At 42.7% G+C, this 26,508-nt stretch overlaps 1 protein-coding gene across 1 annotated transcript in view; it reads right to left on the bottom strand.

The window, feature by feature from the left end:
* Positions 1–3,276: 3,276 nt before the first annotated feature.
* Positions 3,277–26,508, bottom strand: part of LOC128595871 (zinc finger protein 160-like) — a 29,436-nt gene continuing 6,204 nt past the window's right edge. Inside the window, exons 2-6 of the mRNA XM_053604954.1 lie at positions 21,317–21,439; positions 19,311–19,386; positions 16,052–16,178; positions 15,253–15,336; positions 3,277–5,309 (exon numbers count right to left, since the gene is read on the bottom strand). Coding sequence (XP_053460929.1) covers positions 4,123–5,309; positions 15,253–15,336; positions 16,052–16,178; positions 19,311–19,386; positions 21,317–21,405 — 1,563 coding nt within the window. The 5' untranslated portion in view covers positions 21,406–21,439 and the 3' untranslated portion in view covers positions 3,277–4,122. The remainder of the gene's footprint in view (positions 5,310–15,252; positions 15,337–16,051; positions 16,179–19,310; positions 19,387–21,316; positions 21,440–26,508) is intronic.

The following is a 26,508-nucleotide window of genomic DNA, read 5'->3' as shown; positions in this document are numbered from 1 at the left end:
CTATTTAACAAATGGTGCTGGATGAATTGGCTGGCGACCTGTAGAAGACTTAAACTGGACCCCCCCACCTTTTACTATTAAAAAAAATTAATTCTCTGGGGGCGGCGCCTGTGGCTCAAAGGAGCCGGCCCCTTATGCCAGAGGTGGTGGGTTCAAAACCAGCCCTAGCAAAAAACTGAAAAAAAAAAAAAAATTATTAATTCTCACTATATAAAAGATTTAAACTTAAGACATAAAACTATAAAAATACTAGAAAAGAGTGCAGGGAAAACACTTGAAGAAATTGGCCTGGGAGAATATTTTATGAGGAGGACCCCCTTGGCAATTGAAGCAACACCAAAAGCAAACAGACAACCTTCAGAATGGGAGATTTTTGCAGGTTATGCTTCCAACAAAGGTCTGATAACTAGAATCTACAGAGAACTCAAACTAATCAATAAGACAAGAACAAATAACCCCATTGCTCTGTGGGCAAGCGACTTGAACAGAAACTTCTCTGATGAAGACAGGTGCGTGGCCTACAAACACATGAAAAAAAATCTGATCATCTGGCTCAGTGCCTGTAGCTCAGCGGCTAGGGTGCCAGCCACATACACCAGAGCCAGTGGATTCGAATCCAGCCCAGGTGGGCCTGCCAAACAGCAATGACAACTACAACCAAAAACTAGCCGGGCATTGTGGCAGGTGTCTGTAGTCCCAGCTACTTGGGAGGCTGAGGCAAGGAAATTGCTTAAGCCCAAGAGTTTGAGGTTGCTGTGAGCTGTGACGCCATGGTACTCCACCAAGGGCAACATAGTAAGAAAAAAATGCTCATCATCCTTTATTATCAGAGAAATGCAAATCAAAACCACTTTGAGATATCATCTAACTCCAGTAAGATTAGCCCACATCACAAAATCCCAAAACTACAGATGTTGGCGTGGATGTGGGGAAAGGGAACTCTTCTACACTGCTGGTGGGAACGCAAGCTAATATGACCTTTTTGGAAAAAAGTTTGGAGAACACTCAAGGAACTAAAAGTAGACCTACCATTCTATCCTGCAATTCCTCTACTAGGTATATACCTAAATGATCAAAAATTATTTTACAACAAAGACATTAGTACCAGAATGTTTATTGCAGCCTAATTCATAATCGCTAAGACATGGCAACAGCCCAAGTGCCCATCGACCCATGAATGGATTAACAAATTGCAGTATACATACACCGTGGAATACTATGCAGCCATTAAAAAGATGGAAACTTCACATCTTTTGTTTACCTGGATGGAGCTGGAACATATTTTTCTAAGTATCTCAAGAATAGAAAAAAAAGTATCCAATATACTCAATACTACTATGAAATCGATACATAATCACCTAATCATATGAATGGCAAAACATAACTATAGTCCAGAAAGTAGAAGGGAAGAGGAGAGAGTGGGGAGGGGAGGAGGGACATGGGAGGAGGCAGGGTATTTGGGGGGACCTCACCTAATGTACATGATGCAATGGTACATTTCAAAACTATTAAGAAATGAGTATAATTGTGATGGATGTGTTACTTAGTTCAATGTAAGCATTTCACATTGTATATCAAAGCAGTACACTGAACCCCATAAATGTATCAATGTACAAAGTTATGATTTAATAAAAAATACTTAAAAAATAAAAAATATATATTGTTTTGCTTCCATGAACACCTGGAAAGTTTCCTTTCCAACCTCCATACCAGACTGCTAAGCCTTGTAATCTGATACTGGCCCATTTGTGAACCACTGAGTGCTCCAACTCTTCAAGTTTTAAGGTGTATACATTTAAGAGTTTTTGGCTGGGCATGGCAGCTCGTGCTTGTAATCTCAGTACTGTGGGAGGCATAGGTGGGAGAAGTGCTTGATACGGGAATTTTAGACCAGACTGGGAAACACAGCAAGGTCACATCTCTAAAAGAAATAATTAGCTGGGTGTCATCCCAGCTACCTGGGAAGATGAACCAGGAGTATTGCTGAGACCCAAGAATTTGAGGTTGCATTGAGCTATTATCATACCTCTGCAGTCTATACTGAGCGACAGAGGAATTCTATTAATTAAAATGAGATCTATGATACATTCTCAATAAACCAATAACAAAATGTAACACCAAAAGTTACATGTGAACCCTCCTCAAGAACATGGCTCGGGCGGCGCCTGTGGCTCAAGAAGTAGGGTGCTGGTCCCATATGCCGGAGGTGGCGGGTTCAAACCCAGCCCCGGCCAAAAAAAAAAAAAAAAAAAAAGAACATGGCTCTACTGGTGATTTTTTTTTTTTGTAGAGACAGAGTCTCACTTTATGGCCCTCAGTAGAGTGCGGTGGCGTCACACAGCTCACAGCAACCTCCAGCTCCTGGGCTTAAGCGATTCTCTTGCCTCAGCCTCCCGAATAGCTGGGACCACAGGTGCCCGCCACAGCACCCAGCTATTTTCTTTTTTGTTGCAGTTTGGCCGGGGCTGGGTTTGAACCCGCTACCCTCGGCATATGGGGCCGGCGCCCCACTCACTGAGCCACAGGCGCCGCCCTCTACTGGTGATTTTGATTAAACTCTCCTGAAAAGTGTTTGACTAAGTTTTCATTAATCTTTGCTGAACAGCTACTGCTATTCAATGGAGGAGGTGACCACTGTTATTCAGTCCCAAGTAACCTATTATTCTCTCACCTACCCAACTCCGCACATGCTAAATGCAGCCTGGTTTATTTTAGGGTCAGTTATGGAGCATTTCTTTCCTTTAATGCATAGTATTCTACCGTCAGGAGAAATACACCAATAACACAGGGAGTATTTTGAGTGACATCATCGTTTAACATTATCTTGGCCTCTGCCAAAAGCTCTCCTAATTCATGAAATATTTAAAGAGCCAAGTCCTTCTTTTATCAGCAACATAGAAGTAAATTATTCTTACCTAATAAAGTCATCCTACTGACTCTTACCTGGAGACCAATTTCAAAGGCATGTAAAGATGTATAATATCAACAGATTTTTATTTTACCAAGCTGACTTAATTGACAAAAATTAAAAAAAAGTCAAATTTCAGGTTCAAAGTCATAAATAATAAACCTTATATAATTGAGTAAAATATATAACCTTAGAAAAAACTGGCCATTTGCAAAAGGCCTGGGACCTTTGGTATGTATCACACCATAGGTTTTAATATATTTTTTTTTTTTTTTTTTTTTTTGTAGAGACAGAGTCTCACTTTATGGCCCTGTGTAGAGTGCCGTGGCCTCACACAGCTCACAGCAACCTCCAACTCCTGGGCTTAAGCGATTCTCTTGCCTCAGCCTCCCAAGCAGCTGGGACTACAGGCGCCCACCACAACGCCCGGCTATTTTTTGGTTGCAGTTTGGCCGGGGCCGGGTTTGAACCCACCACCCTCAGTATATGGGGCCGGCGCCTTACCGACTGAGCCACAGGCGCCGCCCGGTTTTAATATATTTTAACTTGTATTTGTCCTACAGTATAGTTAACTAGACACTGAGTTATTCCTTATGTAAGTCTTTTTTTTTTTTTCTTTTGAGACAGTCTCACTTTGCTCACAGCAACCTCCAACTCCTAGGCTTAGGCGATACTCTTGCCTCAGCCTCCCAAGTAGCTGGGGCTATAGGCACCCGCCACAACGCCAGGCTACTTTTTGTTGCAATTCTCGTTGCTGTTTTAGTTGGCTGGGGTCGGGTTCGAGCCCGCCACCCTCAGTATATGGGGCTGGCGCCCTACCCACTGAGCCACAGGCACCACCCCTCATTGTAAGTCTTTTGATCCTTTGTATCTCTGAAACATGGGCAATAGTCTGATCATGCACTTTATAATTGCATGGTGCATCAAAGACATATTTTGGTGTCTAGTGAGTTGCAAGACTCCTTCGTGATAGACATTAGTTATATAACTCCACATTCATATAAGCTCTCTAATGTTACTTTTTGAACTCATGAAGTAGTTTTATGCTCATTGCATTTGTACAGATTATGTCAAGAATGAATTTTATGATGTTGAGGAGTGAATTTTGACTAAAGATGTTGCCATGCTCATTACATTTGCAATGTTTCTCTCCAGTGTGAGTTTTCTGATATTTCGTGAGGTGTACAGTTTAACTAAACACCTTGCCGTATTTATTACACTTTTAAAGCTTTCTCTCCACTATAAACTCTCCAGTGATTTGCAATGGCTGCACTTTTACTGAAGCTGTTGCCAACTTTATGACGCTTATAAAGTTTCTCTCCAGTATGAATTTTCCAGTGATTTGCAAGGGATGCAGTTTGACTAAAGACTTTGCCACATTCATTACATTTGTAAGGCTTCTCTCCAGTATGAATTCTCTGATGACTTTTAAGGGCTGCAGTTTGATTGAACAATTTGCCACATTCATTACACTTATAGGGTTTCTCTCCAGTATGAATTCTCTGATGCGTTGCAAGGCTTGACTTCTGACTGAAGTCTTTCCCACATTCATCACACCTGTAAGGTTTCTCTCCACTATGAATTCTCCAATGTATTGCAAGACATGAATTGTGACTGAAAGCTTTGTCACATTCTTTACACTGGTACGGTTTCTCTCCAGTGTGCGTTCTCTGATGTCGAGTGAGATGTGGGCGCACACTAAAGGCTTTGCCACACTCATTACACTTGTAAGGTTTCTCTCCAGTATGAATTTTACGATGCCGTGCAAGGTTTGATTTATGATTAAAGTCCTTGCCACATACATCACATTTATATGGTTTCTCTCCAGAATGGATTATCTGATGTATAGTGAAGTGTGAGAGGTAATTAAAGAATTTGCCACACTCATTACATTTGTAAGGTTTTCCTCTAATGTGTGCTTTTCGTTTTTGTGTGAGTGATGAAGAATAGTTGAAATCATTCCCATATTTATTAGAAATATGGGTTTTGAACTTATAAGAAATACTTTGGGATACTGAAACTGAGGAACAATTGTTGACAGACTTCTCAAATTGATTACCAATTTTCCCTTCGTCTTGAAATACATTTAGTTCAGGGGGATGTGACTGAAAGTTTAACCCAACCTCATTTGTAACAGCCTTGTTTCCAGCATCCACTGTATCAGGTTGGCCTCTACCACCAGTAAAATTTTCTTTTTTTGCCAAAGGCACTGCGTTGCAATTTTGTTCATCATCTCTCCACTGAACCTCAAAGTCATGGATATTTTTCTGAATTTCCCTGAAGCAAAAATCTCCACTAGGATAGCTTTCATGTCTTTCCAACATCAGTGTGTGGAATATGTCTCCTGTGGTACTTTTCCATGTTGGGGGTAATTTCTTGATCACGCATTTAGGAGAGATATCTATAAGACATAAAAAGCCACAGGTTTCCTATTAACTATACATGATAAATAAGTATTTAAATGTGTATCACAGAAAAGTGAAATTTACATTAAGTTTCCAAAACACAGCTAGGCCTGGTAGCTCACGCCTGCAACCCCAGCACTCTGGGAGGCTGAGATGAGTGGATCCCCTGAGTTCAGGAGTTCAAGACTAGCCTGAGCAAGAGGGAGACTCCGTCTCTACTAAAAACAGAAAAACTAGCCAGACATTGTAGCGGGTGCCTGTAGTCCCAGCTACTCAGAAGACCAAAGTGGGAAGATTGCCTGAGCCCAAGAATTGGAGGTTGATGTGAACTATGATGATGCCATAATCCTCTACCCAGGGCGACACTGAGACTGTCTCAAAAAAAAAAAAAAAAAAAAAGTTTCCTAAACGTGATCTTCAAACTTTGGAACACAACCAGTGTATAATTCCTTAATAAAGAAAATGTAACTACATGTAATTTAAATTAATTCTCAGCCATCCTAGTTTCCAGTATCATGACCAAATACATGCTGCGCAAACATGTGTAAGCTTGAAAGAAGCCCTTTTCCATTGTTATGCTAAAGTACACAATTTGCAGAAAACATAATGCTGTCTCATAAATGAAGACAAAAAATATTTGTAGTTACAGCATATTTACTATACACAAGTAAATGGTAAAGGGCAGTACAATAGGCTGTATTAGTAAATAATCTACAATAAACAAATGTAAGGATAATCAAAGAAATAGTAATTCTGAATTATAAAACAACAAAGTGAGCAAACAAGATCAGTAGAGCAATGTTAACAAATTCCCCGTGGAGAACAGACATTCTGTTATAACAAGTGGTGCATGTCAGTTTATTGTATAGCATACACTGCAAATCATCTGTACATAATAATAAAAATTAATTATAACAGGCTCGACGTCCATAGCTCAATGGCTAGGGTGCCGGCCACATACACTGAGGCTGGCGGGTTCACATTTGGCCCGGGACTGCTAAACAACAATGACAACAAAAAAGAAATAGCCAGGCATTGTGGCGGGCGCCTATAGTCCTAGCTACTTGGGAGGCTCAGGCAAGAGAATCACTTAAGTCCAAGAGTTGGAGATTGCTGTGATGCCACAGCACTCTACCAAGGGTGACATAGTGAGACTCTGTCTCAAAAAAAAAAAAAAAAAAAAAAAATTATAACAGGCATGATACCTATGCCTATAATCTCAAGTACTCAAGTTCTTAGGTGACAGGATGACTTGTTGATGATCACCTGGCTGTGCAGGCAGACATGATTGAGAACACAAAACTAGATAAAAGCTTTTGCCATGGTCTATGTTTAGTCACTTTAGTAGGAAAAAAAACAAAGGGTGCACATGGGAAGACTTAAGGGAGGACTCATCTTGATGTACTTGCATTAGTAGTAATAATGGTTATATAAGCTTGAAATTAATACTCAATTATTAATTGTTAGTAGATCAGAAATATTAGGAATAGGGAACAAAGTCTAGACAAAGGGAGACAGTTACGAGAATTCAGTTCAGGCTCGGCGCCTGAGATCAAGCCCCTTAGGCGCCAGCCACATACACCAGAGCTGGCGGGTTCAAATCCAGCCTGGGCCCACCAAACAACAATGACTATAGCCAAAAAATAGCTGGGCATTGTGGCGGGTGCCTATAGTCCCAGCTACTTGGGACGCTGAGGCAAGAGAATTGCTTAAGCCCAGGAGTTGGAGGTTGCTGTGAGCTGTGATGCCACATAACTCTACCCAGGGCGACAGCTTGAGGCTCTGTCTCAAAAAAAAGAGAATTTGGTTCAGACCTATTTTCCTGGCTCTGAGCACAAAGTGTTTGAGATCCTATCACTAATACTCTGCAGCCTGGCGCATTGTATATCCCCCCACCCTTGCAGCTGCAATGCAGCAGCTGGCTGGAGGCTTTGAAGCTGCTTTCTTACAGAGCAAGGCAGTGTGCTCTGAGAGAGTGGTTTTTGGGAGTTAAGAATGTGAATTAAACTTTGCCCAACTCAGGAAGACTTGCTCCATACCAGATAAGAAGAAAGATGTCTGTTCTTCTGTCACCTTGATTGGGCCAGAGGAGTCTATTTGGACACAAGGCTGTCCTAGTATTAAAACATCACATCTGCGGTGTGTGACTGTGGATCAGCTACGATTTGGTCCTTGAGTCAGCCTCTGATTGGCTTCCTTATCAAGACTTTGTTTACATTAAGACCATAATACTTTGAAGCAGTAAAAAGTAACAAGTACACCCATGCAATTAACATAATCAGCTGTAGAGTTAGTCTAGTTCCTAGAAATGCAAGGGCAGCAAGAACCTTGATGGGATTGTTTGCCTTGCTTTCGTGAGATTTATTTATTTATTTATTTATTGAAACAGAGTCTCACTTAGTCACCCTCGGTAGAGTGCCGTGGCGCCATGTCATAGCTTACAGGAACCTCCAACTCTTGGGCTTAAGCGATTCTCTTGCCTCAGCCTCCCAAGTAGCTGGGACTATAGGCACCTGCCACAACGCCTGGCTTATTTTTTTGTTGCAGTTCCCAATGCTGCTTTAGCTGGCTGGGCCCAAATTTGAACCCGCCACCCTTGGAATATGGGGCCAGTGCCCTACCCATTGAGCCACAGGTGCCGCCCCTTTCATGAGATTTATGACTGTAACACTGATGTATGAAATAAATAGAGCTAGCCCGATACTCGGGGTGGCATACTAGAAGCCTCATAAAGAAGTGTGTGTTGCCTCCCGAGCCCCACTGTTCTTAAAACTATCTTTGTCTGTGTCTCTATATAATATTCTATAACTCCTACTAATAATTCTCTGTCTCCTTGCACCACCAGGCTACAAGGAAGTAAACCCACCCCATGTCGTGATTGGTCTGCGACATAAAAAATCCCACTAACAAAAATATTAATCATATGATATAATTTTAAATGTAGAAAATAATTATAGCATATTAAAATTGTGAGATTATATCTCTTTGTCTTTTATACAAAAAAATCATTTCTTTGGTTGGTTCCTGTATCATTTGTAATCACACCACTGGGCCTCTAAGCATAGTGTCCAGAATAAATGAGACATGAAATGAAAAGTGACACCAGCAAATGACAGATCATCAAACACCAAACCCACTTATCCCATAGAGACACCAACTTCACAAAAAATATTCCCTCCAAATACCTTTGAGAAGTCTAGAAAATAACAAGGAAGCTGCAGCACTCACATGAACATCAACCAATACAAAAATTAAACCAAAAAGATTCTTATGAGAATAATTTAAAATCAGAGTAAAGAAGACAGAAGAAAAATGAGCAAACTTCAAGACAGTTTATTGAAAATTACTAAGTCAAAGAGCAAAATGAATAAGTAATAATGGCAACCAAACAGAATTTAATGGACTTTCATACTGAGAAGCAGAACAATATATACAAAAGAGAAAAGAGAGGTTCAGAATCCTAATATGAAGAAATAATAGCCAAATGTACCATATTTGGAGAAAGTATAATGGATTAACAAAGTCAAGAGGTTCAATCAATCCTAACTAGTATGAACTCAAAGATACCATCACAGAGCATATAGTAGGTCCTAGCTGCACCTGTGACTCAAAGGAGTAGGGCGCTGGCCCCATATGCCAGAGGTGGCAGGTTCAAACCCAGCCTCAGCCAAAAACTGCAAAAAAACCCCCAAAAAAACAAAAAAGGAAAAACAAGGAGTAAAAGCTGCTCCAGATGAGAAGGAATCAGCAAAAGATCTCCAGATACATGAAAAGTCAGAATGAAAGGTCATCCTCCCCAAAACAGTAACTCCATACCAATGGAAACCAACCAAATGAGAATACTGCAATGACTGACAAAAGAATTTTGAATATGTATTGTAAAGAAGCTTAATGAAATACAAGAGAAAATAGAAACTCCACACAAAGAAACTATAAAAACAATGCAGGAAATAAAACAAAAATTCACTAAAGAAACTGAAGTACTAAAAAGCAAATTGGCTTGGCACCTATAGCTCAAGTGGCTAAGGCGCCAGCCACATACACCAGAGCTGGTGTGTTCAAATCCAGCCCTGGGCTGGCAAACAACAACAACTACAACCAAAAAATAGCCGGGCGTGGGCGGTGCCTGTGGGTCAATGGAGTAGGGCGCCGGCCCCATATGCTGGAGGTGGCGGGTTCAAACCCAGCCCTGGCCAAAAACTGCAAAAAGAAAAAAAAATGCAAAAGAATGTTTTAGGGCAGCACCTGTGGCTCAAAGGGGTAGGGCGCCGGCCCCATATGCCGGAGGTGGTGGATTCAAACCCAGCCCTGGCCAAAAACTGCAAAAAAAAAAAAAAAAAAAGCTTGGTGTTATGGTGGGTGCCTGTGGTCCCAGCTACTTGGGAGGCCGAGGCAAGAGAATTGCTTAAGTTGGAGGTTGCTGTGAGCTGTGATGCCATGGCATTCTACCCAGGGTAACAGCTTGAGGCTCTGTCTCAAAAAAAAAAAAAAAGAAAAGAAAATTGTAACTGGGCATTGTGGCGGGTTCCTGTAGTCCCAGCTACTTGGGAAGCTAAAGCCAGAGAATCGCTTAAGCCCAAGAGTTTGAGGTTGCTGTGAGCTGTGTCTACTGAGGGCACTATCGACATAGTAAGACTCTGTCTCAAAAAAAAAAAAAAAAAAAGAATCAAGCAGAGCTTCTGGGAATGAAAAATTCATTCAAGGAAATATAAAACACATTGAAAAGCAATAGGGTAAATGAGGCAGAAGAAAGAATCTCAGGAGCTAGACGACACCACCTTTAAATTTAATAACATAGTAAAAGAGAAAGAAGGGAGAAATAACAGGAAAAAAGCCTCCAAGAAATCACACAAGGTACTGTGGGGTGAGAGGGGGCCACCCAGAGAAGTGGAGCCTCTGGGAGCCAGGGGAGGGGAGGACTCATTTACAACCTGGATTTGGATGCTGTGGACAGGAAGAGGCTCCCGGTAAGGGTAAAGAGAAGAGGGACTGGGGCGAGGGTGGGAGCCAGAGGGACTAGGGACTAATAGTTCTCAGTCTTCTCAAGCAAAATAATGGCCATCCGGGATTTTATATTTGGCAAAACTATTTTTCTTATATGAGGGAGAAATAAAGACTTTCCCAGACAAGCAAACACTGACAGAACTTGTGAAGACCAGACATGCCCTGCAGGAAGTACTCAGAACTGAATTATACACATACCAGACAACAGATATCCACCAGTGTAAAACACCCTCAAAATTAAGGAGAGCCCAGATACCACAGTGGCTCCAGAGGTGAAACAAAGCAATAAAGTTCTACTCAACAGGGTGAAAAGAAATCCTACTGATCAATTCTTTCAATATATATGAACTCCTTGAATTCCCCACTGAAGAGATAGAGGCTAGCTGAAAGGCTAAAAAAATATAAGCCGAGTATCTTCTGTCTCCAGGAAACACATGTAACTCACAAGGACTCATTTGGGCTCAAGGTGAAGGGATGATAACCAATATTTCATGCAAATGGAAACCAAAAGAAAGCCCATGTAGCCATGTAGCCCATGTCATATCAGACAACACAGACTTCAACAAAAGCAAAGAAAGACAAAGATGGTCATTATATAATGGTGAAGGAAACAATTCAACAAGAAGACATAACAATCCTAAATACCTATGCACCTAACAGAGGTATACCCAGATTCATAAAGCAACCCCCCTTTATCTAAACAATATGATAAACAGCAGCATCATAACAGTGGGAGACTTTTAACACCCTACTGACAGAATAGGACAGATCTTCCAAACAGAAAATAATCAAAGATGTGAAGGGGACTTAAATGGAACACTAGAACAAATGGCCCTGTAGACATTTACAAAGCATTCTACCCTCCAAACATTGAATATATGTATTCTCATTAGGTCATGGAATAGTCTCTAAAAGTGATCACATCCTAGCCACAAAACATGCCTGAGCAAATTTAAAAATATAGAAACGTGACCGGTTTTACAACAAAATTTTGCAATTCTCTAGTGTCTTAGCTCCCTCATATTCCAAATAAGTTTCTAGTGTTCTCATCAGAACTGAAGCAGGCAGCTAAGTGGCTTTGACTCGACAGGTGTGAAACAGTGAGTGTTATCTCAGCTCCAGGGGCCCAGCAACGGCAGTCTTAGAAAAAGTAGAGAAGAGACAGAAGGGTCTCAGTACAAATTGCCAAACAGAACTTTGTAATTTTCTGTACACTGACACAATTTCTTTGTTTTTCCCAGGAAATAGCAGAACCTCCTTACAGCCCTGAGAAAACTACAGTGCCTTGCTCCACCAGAATGTCTGGAGAAAGTCAAGATAACCAATACACCACCACAGATTGTGATCAAGAGCCACTGAGCCTGCATGCAAGGCTGAAAGAATGAAGAATATTACCCCCTAGCTCATTATAATACTAAAATTCCACCCTGGGGATGGATTTGTCCACCATTTCTTGTTCATGGGATGTACTAGCATGATTCCTCACTGCGCTTGTGTGCCTTGCACTCCACCCCAAACATGCGATGGGGTTCACTCCCTCTCTGCATTATTCATTTTCACCTCTATAAAAACCCCATGACCCTATTAATCTGGAAGGTGGATCTGAGGTAGCCTATGCCTTCCCCTTCCAGTTGATGTATCCTCTGAAATAAATCCTTTCCTCCTGGACAAGTGTCATTATTTTAGGAATTGGCTTTCTATGCAGTGACCAACAGTGAGCACCCCTTTATGGGTTTGATAACTGAAACTGGGCCATGTAACTTCTGAGACCTCAGGGGAATTACATTAGAAATTGAATTCCTGGAGGATGGGCAGAGGGAGGGTGATTGGTGGGATTACACCTATGGTGCATCTTACAAGGGTACATGTGAAACTTACTAAATGTAGAATATAAATGTCTTGACACAATAACTAAGAAAATGCCAGGAAGGCTATGTTAACCAGTGTGATGAAAATATGTCTAATGGTTTATAAAACCAGTGTATGGTGCCCCATGATCACATTAATGTACACAGCTATGATTTAATAAAAACAAAAATAAAGGGCGGCGCCTGTGGCTCAGTGAGTAGGGCGCCGGCCCCATTTGCAGCCCCGGCCAAACTGCAACAAAAAAATAGCCGGGCGTTGTGGCGGGCACCTGTAGTCCCAGCTGCTTGGGAGGCTGAGGCAAGAGAATCGCGTAAGCCCAAGAGTTAGAGATTGCTGTGAGCCGTGTGACGCCAAGGCACTGTACCCGAGGGTGGTACGGTGAGACTCTGTCTCCACAAAAAAAAAAAAAAAAAGAAAAAAAAAGAAATTGATTCCAACAGAAATGCACACTGCTACACAAAATCGCGGAAACTAAACAACATACTGGTGAATGACAGTTGGGTTATGGAGGAAATTAAGATGGAAATCAACAAAGTTATGATTTAATAATAATAATAAAAAGATGGAAATCAAAAGATTCTTTGAACTAAATGACAAAAAGGACAAAAGTTATCAAAATTTGTGAGAATCAGCAAAAGAAGAAAATTTATTGCCACTGCACACTGTGAAACCCTGTCTCTAAAAAACTATGAAATAGGGTGCTGCCAGCAGTTCAGTGGATGGGGTGACAGCCACATACACCAAGGGTTCAAACCTGGCGGGTTCAAACCTGCTTGGGCCTGTTAAACAACAACAACTGCAACAAAAAAATAGCCAGGCACTGTGGCAGGCACCTATACTCCCAGCTACTAGAGAGGCTGAGGCAAAAAAAATCACTTAAGTCCAAGAATTAGAGGTTGCTGTGGGCTGTGACACCATGGCACTCTACCAAGAGCAACAAAGTGAGACTGCCTTAAAAAAAAAAAAAAAGGTTCGGAGCCTTTAGATCAGTGGCTAGGGCACTGGCCATATATACTGGGGCTGGCGAGTTCGAACTTGGGTCAGGCCTGCCAAACAAGGACAACTACAAAAACAAAAACAAAAAATATCCAGGTGGTGTGGCAGGCGCCTGTAGTCCCAGCTACTTGGGAGGCTGAGGCAAGAGAATCACTTAAGCCCAAGAGTTTGAAGTTGCTGTGAGCTGTGATGCCACAAGACTCTACCGATGGCAACATAGGGAGACTGTCTCAAAAACAATAAAATTAAATTAAAAAACTAAAAAAAACTATGTAAAAAGAAATATACATATGTATATATATATATATAAAAAATAAAAGAGCCTTATACACATGAGGATGTTTGCTTGAAAAATGTTCTAAGAAGAATTTCTATAGTATTGATTGTTGGCTTAGAGAAGATGCTCATTAGTACGTTTGATCAGCACTGTCATAGTGTCCTTCCAAAGATAACTTTTGTGATGTACCAGAATGATAACTGGAAACACTTATTAATCAGGCTCTCTTGGTATTTGTTTTTTTTTTTTTTTTTTTGAGACAGAGCCTCAAGCTGTTCCTTGGGTAGAGTGCCATGGCCACCTCCAACTCTTGGGCTCAATCGATCCTCTTGACTCAATTTTTCTATTTTTAGTAGAGAGAGGGTCTCACTTTTTGCTCAGGCTGGTCTTGACCTCATGAGCTCAAGCTATCCACCCATGTTGGCCTCTCAGAGTGCTAGTCCCGATATGTTCTATCTTGCTGTCCTGTGACACGCTGATAATTCCAGGGGCATCTCTTTATATAACAGGCTAACATTCAAAATTATTAGTCAAAGTGTTTTCCTTCATGAACTTTTTTGAGACAGAGTTTCATTCTACTGACCTTGGTAGAGCGCCATGGCATCATAGCTTACAGCAACCTCAAACTCTTGGGCTCATAAGATTCTCTTACCTCAGCTCCCCAAGTAGCTGGGACTACTGGGTGCCAGCTACAACACCTGGCAATTTTTAGAGACAGGGTCTCGCTCTTGCTCAGCTCAGGCTGGTCTCGAACTCCAGAAATCAAGGGATACACCCACCTTGGCCTCCAAGAGTATTGAGATTACAGGCATGAGCCATCATGCCCGACCTCCTTCATGAATTTCCTGTTGTCCAATAAACTCATCCCATAGGAAAGTCCATAAGAACATAAGCTATAGGAAGATTATCGCGGTAGGAAAAAAATGACATGACTTAACACTGTGTATATCAAAAGCAATCATCACAAGCAAAAATCACACAAACTTGAGAATACTAAATCAAGGTTTTTCTGCATCCCAATACAAAGAGCAGTGGAAGAGAGAGAAAAATACAACATATGAAGGTCAGATTTTGAGAGATCTAAAGAGAAGACTGTGCTGCCCACAGACTCTAAGCTAAGAGCATGAAAGAATGAGATATGCTCCCCATGCAGGGCTAGAGATCAAAGATGGGGGACCAGTCAACTATTTTTACAGGGCTACAGAAGATCAAACCCATTCTCTAGTTCCACAAACCCAGAAACAGAAGAAATGACTGAGGAACTTGACAGGCAGAGAGAGATGGAGACAGCTCTGTGTAGTTTCCGGATTCCCATATGCAAAGAAGGAACAGCCAATGTGCCTCATCTCCTGCCTTGGTCTTACAAGTGCATGAAATGGGATGGAACATGGAAAGCTCCAGGCCTCAGGAATGGAAGCCTCCAAACTCATCCACATGGAAAGTGAATTGAGCATCAGATGGAACTGAGTACAGAAGAGACCTAAGGGAGAAGGAGCCCTTTGTGAAGTGGCCCTCCCTGGACCCAGAGAAAAGGAATCGGAGAGTTCATAGGAACAACATGACAGAAGTGTTGTCCCTCATAAGGACTTTCTGTTGGAGCTGCAGCCCCAGTGGAGGGTGAAGGAATAGTTTGCACATATCTGAAGAGTAGCGTGATAACTGGGGAAAATATAAAATTTCCTTTGACACCTCACTATATATAAACTTTTGTTTTTCCACATTATCCCTTCAACTTGCTGAGAGGTTCCCAACGTTTAATGTTGCAGCTTCCATTATGCCCTCTGCCCTCTTACCTGTGATCACACCTTTGACACGTTCCCACCGCTTTTGTTTTCTTGCTATTTTCACTTGGCTCTCCACAGTCCAGGGCTTTTCTCCTGTTTTCAACATGGAGATAATACTCAGTTCAGAAAGACAGCATCCCGCTTATAAAATGCAAGGAACATGTATTCTGGGTTTTCTAGAATGCCAGCCCTCTATTTATGTCAGAAGAGAGAACATTACAGACGCACCTAAGAAATCATTCCATAAATGTATCCACAGAAAGCTTAGTGAACACTGTAAAATACAGATATCTTGTTTTGTTCCAAGAATCCAAAGCATAGGGGTAGAAAACTGAGAATTGGCTGTTTCGTGGAAGGAACAAACACCTAAAGAAGAGGGATGCTGGGCGGCGCCTTTGGCTCAGTCGGTAAGGCGCCGGCCCCATATACCGAGGGTGGCGGGTTCAAGCCCAGCCCCGGCCAAACTGCAACCAAAAAATAGCCGGGCGTTGTGGCGGGCGCCTGTAGTCCCAGCTACTCGGGAAGCTGAGGCAAGAGGATCGCTTAAGCCCCAGGAGTTGGAGGTTGCTGTGAGCTGTGTGAGGCCACGGCACTCTACCGAGGGCCATAAAGTGAGACTCTGTCTCTACAAAAAAAAAAAAAAAAAAAAAAGAAGAGGGATGCTTCAAGTCCAGATGCTGAATTATGGAACTTTTCATTTCTGAGTCAACAAGTCTTCAACCTCAGTCAAGGGCTGCCAAGAGCCACACAAGATTAAATGCAGACACACAAAAGCAGATCCTGACTTCTATAGGGAAGTTATCCTCACCCAGAGAGATCAGGTTCCTGTAGTTCTCCAACATCACGGCTCTGTACAGAGCCCTCTGAGCAGGGTCCAGACATTCCCACTCCTCCTGAGAGAATTCTATGGCCACATCCCTGAATGTCAAGTGTCCCTAAAATGACAAACATATTTCACAAAGGCATCACATCTGCACAAAATGAGGAGAGCAGAAAAAAAAAAAAATGAGAGCAGAGAAATTAAGTATTCATTAAATTGGAATGTTCTGACAAATTCACATTAAGGTAATTTTTGAACAAGTTTTCTCTGTAATTGTGTTTTACTGTAGTTTTCCAATAGAGCAGTTGTTCTCAACCTTCCTAATGCTGCAGCCCTTTAATATAGCTCCTGTGGGTCACGACCCACAGGTTGAGAACCGCTGCAATAGAGATTATGCCAGCCTCTAAGTCAGTGTGAATTTCTTAGTTTTGTGGATAATATAAGAAATATAAAAATACAGGTGGTGCTATAGTTCAGCAGCTTTGAACCCAAGGCTGGCAGGTTCAAACCTGGCCCAGGCCAGCTAAACAACAATGACAACTGCAACCAGAAAATAGCTGGGCGTTGTGGTGGGCACCTGTAGTCCCAGCTACTCAGGAGGCTGAGGCAAGGGAATCGCTAAAGCCCAAGAGTTTGAGGTTGCTTATGAGCTGTGATGCCATGGCACTGTACCGAGGACAACATAGTAAGACTCTATCTCAAGAAAAAAAACCCAAAGTAAACATAAGTTATCTTCACAAAAGTATAAGGTAATATGTTAGACATACCACATGATAGTCAGTATCTGGATGAGCTAGAATATAAGTGGTATCTTCAGAGATATGAAAAAAGCTACGGTAGGGCGGCGCCTGTGGCTCAGTGAGTAGGGCGCCGGCCCCACATGCCGAGGGTGGCGGGTTCAAACCCGGCCCCGGCCAAACTGCAACAACAACAACAACAACAAAAAAAAAAAAAATAGCCGGGCGTTGTGGCGGGCGCCTGTAGTCCCAGCTACTCGGGAGGCTGAGGAAAGAGAATCGCGTAAGCCCAAGAGTTAGAGGTTGCTGTGAGCCGTGTGACACCACGGCACTCTACCAAGGGCGGTACAGTGAGACTCTGTCTCTAAAAAAAAAAAAAAAAAAGAAAAAAGCTACGGTAGCTTTTTTTTTTTTTTGCAGTTTTTGGCCGGGGCTGGGTTTTTTTTTTTTTTTTTTTTGTAGAGACAGAGTCTCACTGTACCGCCCTCGGGTAGAGTGCCGTGGCGTCACACGGCTCACAGCAACCTCCAACTCCTGGGCTTAAGCGATTCTCTTGCCTCAGCCTCCCGAGTAGCTGGGACTACAGGCGCCCGCCACAACGCCCGGCTATTTTTTTTTTTTGTTGTTGTTGTTGTTGCAGTTTGGCCGGGGCCGGGTTTGAACCCGCCACCCTCGGCATATGGGGCCGGCGCCCTACTCACTGAGCCACAGGCACCGCCCAGCCGGGGCTGGGTTTTAACCTGCCACCTCCAGCATAGGAGGCTGGCGCCTTACTCCTTTGAGCCACAGGTGCTGCCCGGCTTTTTTTTTTTTTTTTGAGACAGAGTCTCATTATGTCTCTCTCGGTAGACTGCCATGGCATCACAGCTCACAGCAACCTCCAACTCTTGGGCTTAAGTGATTCTCTTGCCTCAGCCTCCCAAATGGCTGTGACTACAGGTGTCCACCACAATGTCCAGCTACTTTTTTGGTTGTAGTTGTTATTGTTTAGTTGGCCTTGGACGGGTTCGAACCTGCCAGACTTAGTGCATGTTGGCTGTCGCCACAACCACTGTGCTCCAGAAGCCAAGCCAAAAGGTACAGTGGCTTTAAAGAGAGAAAAGTCACTTATTGTACCCTCAATGAATCCCCAACAATAAAAAAAAAAAAAAAACAGAGAGAGAGAGAAAAGTCAGAGGAAAATCATGATAATAGCAATGGCAATGACTAACATTTTTAAATGTTTCCCATGTGTGAAACACAATTCTAAATGTTTTATATGTATTAATAAAATAACAACATAGTCATCCATGGTTTGCAACATGAGACACTACATCACAGAAACTCTGAGAAACTGGCTGCAAATCAAAGAGCTAAAAATGGCAGAACAAGCACTAGAACCAGGTATCTGGGATGCAGATTAGAACATAAAGAAACAGCCACATGAGTGTGGTTGGTCTCGTCTGTAATCCCAGCACTCTGGAAGGCTGAGGCAAGAGGATCCCTTGAGCTCAGGAGTTCTACACCAACCTGAGCAAGACCTTACCTCTAAAAATAGTCAGTTGGGCAGCACCTGTAGCTGTCGGCAGGGCGCAGGCCACATACACCTAAGGTGGCAGGTTCGAACCCAGCCTGGGGCTGCTAAGCAACAATGACAACTGCAACCAAGGGCTGGGCATTGTGGCGGGTGCCCATAGTCCCAGCTACTTGGGAGCCTGAGGCAAGAGAATCACTTCAGCCTAAGAGTTTGAGGTTGCTGTGAGCTGGGATGCCACAGCACTCTACCCAGGGCAATAGCTTGAGACTCTGTCTCAAAAAAAAAAGGGTGGGTCGATAGAGGGAGGGTTAGTGGGGGACCACACCTATGGAGCATATTGCAAGTACAAGTTGGATTTATCAGGTGTGGAACACAAATGTCTTCATGTTGTAATTGGGTAAATGAGGTGAAGGCTATGTTGCTTAGTAGGATGTAAGCACTCCAATTTGTACAAATAATCAACACACTGAATCCCATAAGGGCATAAATGTATTAATGATCTATGGACAAATGACTTAATAAAAAAAAAAAAGATGCTGGTGAATATGTGGGGAAAAGGGAACTCATATATTATTTCTGGGAATATAAATTAGGATAGCCACTATAAATAACAGTATGTCCACATGAACACATAACTTCCAGGGGCAGCTTCTCTAATCTTGGTCTACAGAGAGCTGACAGGGGACCCAGATGTGGCCCCTAAACAGTCTCTGCTCCCCAAAAGCACTGACACCCCGGGGCCACACCTCAACTACAATCCATGTCAGGGTGGTAAGCCTGCCCACTGGAGCCTCTTTACAAGTTCATGTCACTGGTCACAGTAAGACGGGATTTCAGTGCAGGTGAGAGGGACTGAGGGAAAGTAGGGGTGAGTGTGAGCAAACTTGTCAGTCAGGATGCTGCAAAGTCAGGGAAGATCAGCAAGTCCAGTGCCCAGCATTTCAAAAATGGGGAGGAGGGGACTCAGAAGAACCCACCAAGAACATCACTGTACCTGAGTAAAAGCCATTCCTGAATCCTCTGCTTTCCTCTTCCTTCTGATCTGGCCTGCTTCCTCACATGCAGTAAGTCTGTAGAAGGCAAGAGAAGGCAATCCTGAATGTCAATCATATACCATTTAATGCTCAGAGACAATATAGCCCCTTCCTGTGCCACAAATGCACGCACACAGCAGATTTCAATCTGTAAAAAGATGGTCCTCTGCTGCCCATGCCCTATGAGAGACATATGAAAAACACGTTTCTACAGAAGACAAACTAGTTAGATTTTGACCCCTTTCATCATTGATCTTGCTCCCCTCCTGGGGGGCCCCATGCACATGCCGCAAAAGTGGGGAGCTGGGCTAGACTGAGCAACCTCTAGTCATGGCCCAGACCAAACCTATGCATCACCCCTGCATGAACCATGGGCTGAGCTCAGCCTTCAGAAATGAAAGACACTGGGACTCAGGGCCTATGGCTCAAGAGGATAAGGCACCAGCCACATACACCTGAGCTGTTGGGTTTGAATCCAGCCTGGGTCCACCAAACAACAATGACGGCTGTAACCAAAAAATAGAATTGTGGCGGGCGCCTGTAGTCCCAGCTAGTTGGGAGGCAGAGGCAGGAGAATTGCTTGAGCCCAGGAATTGGAGATTGCTGGGAGCTATGATGCCACGACACTCTACCCAGGGCAATAGCTTGAGGCTCTGTCTCAAAGAAAGAAAAAAAAGAGAAATGAAGGTGGCGCCTGTGGCTCCTAGGAGTAGGGCACTGGTTCACATACCAGAGGTGGTGGGTTCAAACCCAACCCCAGCCAAAAAAATGTAAAAAAAAAAAAAAAAAATGAAAGACACTGTCAGGGTGCAGTGGCTCACACCTATAATCCCACTACTCTGGAAGGCTGAGGCAGGACCACTTGAGTTCAGGAGATTGAGACCAGCCTGAGCAGAGGGCGACACTGTCTCTACTAATAGAAAAATTAGCTGGGCATTGTGGCCGTCACCTGTAGTCCCAGCTACTCAAGAGGCTGAGGCAGGAGGATCCCCTGAGGCCAAGAGTTCAAGACTAGACGATATAAAAACAAAAATATTCACCTCATAGCTTGGCACCTGTAGCTCAGCACCTACAGCACCAGCCACACACACCAGAGCTGGCAGGTTCAAACTCAGCCAGGGACTGCCAAACAATAACAACTACAACAACAAGAAAAAAATAGCTGAGCGTTGTGGTGGGCACCTGTAGTCCCAGCTACTTGGGAGGCTGAGGCAAGAAAATTATTTAAGCCCAAGAGTTGGAGGTTGCTGTGAGCTGTGATGCCATAGCACCCTACCAAGAGCAACATAATAAGAGTCTGTCTCAAATAAAAAAAAAAAATCATCTTGATAAAGTTGTGGAGTATATTTTGTTGGTTTACCATTTAATCCCCGTTGGACACAAAAAAAGCCAGGCATATATTATAGGTTCCATATGTAATAAATACACACATGAACAGGAATGACACACAGTGATGCGAGGATATCCTCCAGCATGGCCTTCACTTTGAAGAGTGTGGATTTTGTCCTGAGGAATAGGGAAAGGAGGGTTCAATGCCAGGGACTGACACAACCTGCTTTTAGATTTAGTGATCATAATCCTAATGCAGAGAAGAACTCTGAAGATGGTTGGTCTCCTGTTTCTTCCAATATAGTGCCTTTTTGTTTTGTTTTGTTTTCATTTTGGAGAACTGGGTCTCATTTCAGATTCTAATTACAATGTACTTCCGGCAACCGGGCACGGTGTACTTCCGGCAACCGGGCACGGTGAGTCTGGGGAGATAAGACTCCAGACATCTCTGGCTGGCGGGATCTGCCTATAATCATCCCTTTGAGGATACAGGGAGTCAGCAAGGGATTTCTGGACCCCAAGAGGAGGACAAAAACAGTGGGAAACTGGCAAGTGGTTGTGTGTGTTCGATCGACCTAATCACACCAGCAACCATAAGCACAAGCAGCAGTGAGACTGCAAACCGGAAAGGCCTTACCTGTGAACTGTTTCGATGTTTTTGGACTTGGCACTCAGTTGAACTGCCTTGAGGAGAGCTTGAGCAGCAGTGCGGAGAACTCTGGGCATTGTCTGGGGCCCCAGACAGAGCCACTGAGCTGGGCTGCAGGAAGCCATTGTGTGAGAGAACTGCCTTGGCAAGCTCTGCCCTCAGGGTCCCAGAGCAAGGATCAGGCAGGACCTAGTAACCTAGTGACTGAGCAGCCTAAAGGTGTGGACTGAGCTGCCTTACAACCTTAACCCTTAGGGGCAGAGTGAGACGGTTTTGGCACACCGGAGGCTCGGGCTGTTGCCCTGGGTAGAGGGCCGTGGTGTCACAGCACATAGCAACCTGAAATTCCTGGGCTTGGCGCTGCCCGGACCTCCACAAGATCTGTGCCGCAATTCCGCACCAACCAGACCTCCGCATGCCCTGACCAGGAACTGCGGGAGCCATGCAACCCTGCATCCTCCCTCCTGTGTCCTCCCAGCCTCCACAATGGCCCGCTCGTCTGGCCAGGGATACTGGTAGCCGTGTGCCCTCTGGAGCCCTCCATGCCCCTGCGCAGAGCCTTTCTCCTTGCCAGAGACTGCTGGAGCCTTGGGCTCTCTGTGCCAAAGTCACTGGGCGTCAGGCACTCCCAGAACTGTGCGCGCCACCTCCCGCCCTGTTGCTGGATCTGGGTGTGTCACACGCCGGAACTGCTTCCACAACCAGAACTCCCTAGCTGGAGCAGCCCCAGAGGAACTACACAGGGTCACTCCCTACAAAGAACAAGCAACAATAGAGTGATCCTGCTGGGATCTAATCTTGGAGAGACACCTCCCCAACTCTGAGGACAGCCAGAGGCAATGGTGAAAAACAATCATGAGGCGAGATCAACAGAAAAACTCTGGCAATATGAATAATCAGAGTAGATCAACTCCCCCAAGGATCAATGGGTCAGACACAGCACAAGATCCCATGCACAAACAAATAGCTGAGATGTCAGAAATCGAATTCAGAATCTGGATAGCAAATAAGATTCAATTAAAACTCCAAGCAGTAACCCAAAAGATATCTCAAGAATTCAACAAATTCAAAGACCAAATGACCAAAGATTTTGACACACTGAGACAAGAAGTTGAATCCCTCAAAGATCTGAGAAACACAGTAGAATCCCTCAGTAACAGAATGGAGCAAGCAGAAGAAAGGATTTCTGACATTGAAGGCAAAGTTTTCGAACGCTCCCAAACTCTCAAAGAGGGTAAGAAATGGAGGGCAAAAACAGATCACTCTCTCAGAGAGCTATGGGATAATTTGAAGAAAATCAATATTCGTCTTATAGGGATACCCGAAAGTGACGAAGTGGCTTCACAAGGCATAGAGTCTCTTCTCCATGAGATTATGAAGGAGAACTTTCCAGACATGCCAAGAGATTCTGAAATGCAGATAGCAGACAGTTTCAGAACTCCAGCACGACTCAACCCAAGTAAGACATCACCCAGACATATCATAATCAATTTCACTAAAGTTAATATGAAGGAGAAAATTCCAAAAGCAGCCAGACAAAAGAAAACCATTACCTACAAGGGGAAGAATATTAGAATAACTGCAGATCTCTCTGCTGAAACTTTTCAAGCTAGAAGAGGACGGTCATCGACTTTTAATCTCCTAAAACAAAATAACTTTCAACCCAGGATCCTATACCCAGCTAAACTGAGTTTCATTTATGACGGAGAAATTAAATACTTAAATGACATTCACATGTTGAAGAAATTTCCCATAACTAAACCAGCTCTCCAGGATATTCTCAGACCTATCCTCCATAAAGACCAATGTAATCACAACCACAAAAGTAAACTCACCCAGAAAATTTTGATCAAATTCCAACTTCCACAGTCGCAAAAGGATTAAAAATGTCCACTGGAGTCTCGAAAGGCTTATCAATATTCTCAATTAATGTGAATGGTTTAAACTGTCCTCTAAAGAGGCACAGGTTGGCTGACTGGATACAAAAACTCAAGCCAGATATCTGCTGCATACAAGAATCGCATCTTACATTAAAAGACAAATATAGACTCAACGTGAAGGGATGGTCATCTATATTGCAGGCAAATGAAAAGCAGAAAAAAGCAGGCATTCCAATCCTGTTTACAGACGCAACAGGCTTTAAACCAAACAAAATAATTAAGGATAAGGATGGACACTTCATATTTCTTAAAGGTAATACTCAATAAGATGAGATCTCTATTATTAATATTTATGCACCCAACCACAACACACCTCAATTTATAAGAGAATCTCTAACAGACATGCGCAACTTGATTTCCTCCACTTCCATAGTAGTTGGAGATTTTAACACCCCTTTAGCAGTGCTGGATAGATCCTCCAAAAAGAAGCTAAGCAAAGAAATCTTAGATTTAAACTTAACCATTCAACATCTGGACTTAACAGACATCTACAGAACATTTCATCCCAACACAACTGAATACACATTCTTCTCATCAGCCCACGGATAATACTCCAAAATCGACCACATTGTAGGCCACAAATCTAACCTCAGCAAATTAAAAATAATAGAAATTATTCCTTGCATCTTCTCAGACCATCATGGAATAAAAGTTGAACTCAATAACAACAGGAACCTGCATACCCATACAAAAACATGGAAGCTAAACAACCTTATGCTGAAGGACAGATGGGTTATAGACGAGATTAAGAAGGAAATCACCAAATTTTTGGAACAAAACAACAACCAAGACACGAATTACCAGAACCTCTGGGATACTGCAAAGGCAGTCCTAAGAGGGACATTTATAGCACTGCAAGCCTTCCTCAAGAAAACGGAAAGAGAGGAAGTTAATAACTTAATGGGACATCTCAAGCAACTGGAGAAGGAAGAACATTCCAACCCCAAACCCAGCAGAAGAAAAGAAATAATCAAAATCAGAGCAGAACTAAATGAAATTGAAAACAAAAAAATTATACAACAGATCAATAAATCCGAAACTTGGGTTTTTTTTAAAAGATCAATAAAATAGATCAACCTTTGGCCAACCTAACCAGGAAAAAAAGAGTAAAATCTCTAATTTCGTCAATTAGAAATGGTAAAGATGAAATAACAACAGACCCGGGTGGCACCTGTGGCTCAGTGAGTAGGGCGCCGGCCCCATATGCCAAGGGTGGCAGGTTCAAACCCAGCCCCGGCCAAACTGCAACAAAAAAATAGCCGGGCATTGTGGCAGGCGCCTGTAGTCCCGGCTGCTCAGGAGGCTGAGGCAAGAGAATCGCATAAGCCCAAGAGTTAGAGTTTGCTGTGAACCGTGTGACATCACGGCACTCTACCCGAGGGCGGTACAGTGAGACTCTGTCTCTACAAAAAAAAGAAATAACAGACCCCTCAGAAATTCAAAAAATCCTTAATGAATACTACAAGAAACTCTACTCTCAGAAATATGAAAATCTGAAAGAAATCGACCAATACCTGGAAGTACGCCACCTATCAAGACTTAGCCAGAATGAAGTGGAAATGTTGAACAGGCCTATATCAAGTTCTGAAATAGCATCAACTATACAAAATCTCCCTAAAAAGAAAAGCCCAGGACCAGATAGATGGCTTTACGTCAGAATTCTACCAAACCTTTAAAGAAGAACTAGTACCTATACTACTAAACCTCTTCCAAAATATAGAAAAAGAAGGAATATTACCCAACACAATCTACGAAGCAAACATCACCTTGATCCCCAAACCAGGGAAAGACCCAACAAGAAAAGAAAATTATAGACCAATATCACTAATGAATATTGATGCTAAAATACTCAATAAGATCCTAACAAACACAATCCAACGACACATCAAAAAAATTATACACCATGACCAAGGGGGATTTATCCCAGGGTCTCAAGGCTGGTTCAATATACATAAATCTATAAATGTAATTCAACACATAAACAAACTAAAAAAATAAGGACCATATGATTCTTTTAATTGATGCAGAAAAAGCTTTTGATAATATCCAGCATCCTTCATGATCAGAACACTTAAGAAAATTTGTATAGCTGCTCAGGAGGCTGAGGCAAGAGAATCGCATAAGCCCAAGAGTTAGAGGTTGCTGTGAGCCGTGTGACGCCATGGCACTCTACCCGAGGGTGGTACAATGAGACTCTGTCTCTACAAAAAAAAAAAAGAAAGAAAGAAAGAAAGAAAGAAAATTGGTATAAAAGGGACATTTCTTAAACTAATAGAGGCCATCTACAGCAAACCCACAGCCAATATCGTATTGAATGGAGTTAAATTGAAATCATTTCCACTTAGATCAGGAACCAGGCAAGGTTGCCCATTGTCTCCATCGCTCTTTAACATTGTAATGGAAGTTTTAGCCATTGCAATTAGGGAAGAAAAGGCGATCAAGGGCATCCACATAGGGTCAGAAGAGATCAAACTTTCACGCTTCTCAGATGATATGATCGTATATCTGGAAAACACTAGGGATTCTACTACAAAACTTTTAGAAGTGATCAAGGAATACAGCCTTGTCTCAGGCTACAAAATCAACACCCATAAATCTGTAGCCTTTATATATACCAACAATAACCAAGCCGAACAAACAGTCAAGGACTCTATTCCTTTCACAGTAGTGCCAAAGAAGATGAAATATTTGGGAGTATATGTAACAAAGGATGTGAAAGATCTCTACAAAGAGAACTATGAAACTTTAAGAAAAGAAATATCTGAAGATGTTAACAGATGGAAAAACATACCATGCTCATGGCTGGGAAGAATCAACATTGTTAAAGTGTCCATACTACCCAAAGCAATATATAATTTTAATGCAATTCCTATTAAAGCTCCATTGTCATATTTAAAGATCTTGAAAAAATAATACTTTGTTTTATATGGAATCAGAAAAAACCTCAAATAGCCAAAACATTACTCAGCAATAAAAACAAAGCAGGAGGGGCGGCGCCTGTGGCTCAAGGAATAGGGCGCCGGTCCCATATGCCGGAGGTGGTGGGTACAAACCCAGCCCCGGCCAAAAAAACCACAAAAAAAAAAACAACAAAGCAGGAGGAATCACGCTGCCAGACCTGAGACTGTACTATAAATCGATAGTGATCAAAACAGCATGGTATGGCACAAAAGCAGAGAAGTAGATGTCTGGAACAGAATAGAGAACTAAGAGATGAATCCAGCTACTTACTGTTATTTG

Source organism: Nycticebus coucang, chromosome 10 (assembly GCF_027406575.1).
Source record: "Nycticebus coucang isolate mNycCou1 chromosome 10, mNycCou1.pri, whole genome shotgun sequence".
In the NCBI taxonomy this organism is placed as follows: domain Eukaryota; kingdom Metazoa; phylum Chordata; class Mammalia; order Primates; family Lorisidae; genus Nycticebus; species Nycticebus coucang.
This window is presented reverse-complemented; position numbering and strand designations above follow the sequence as displayed.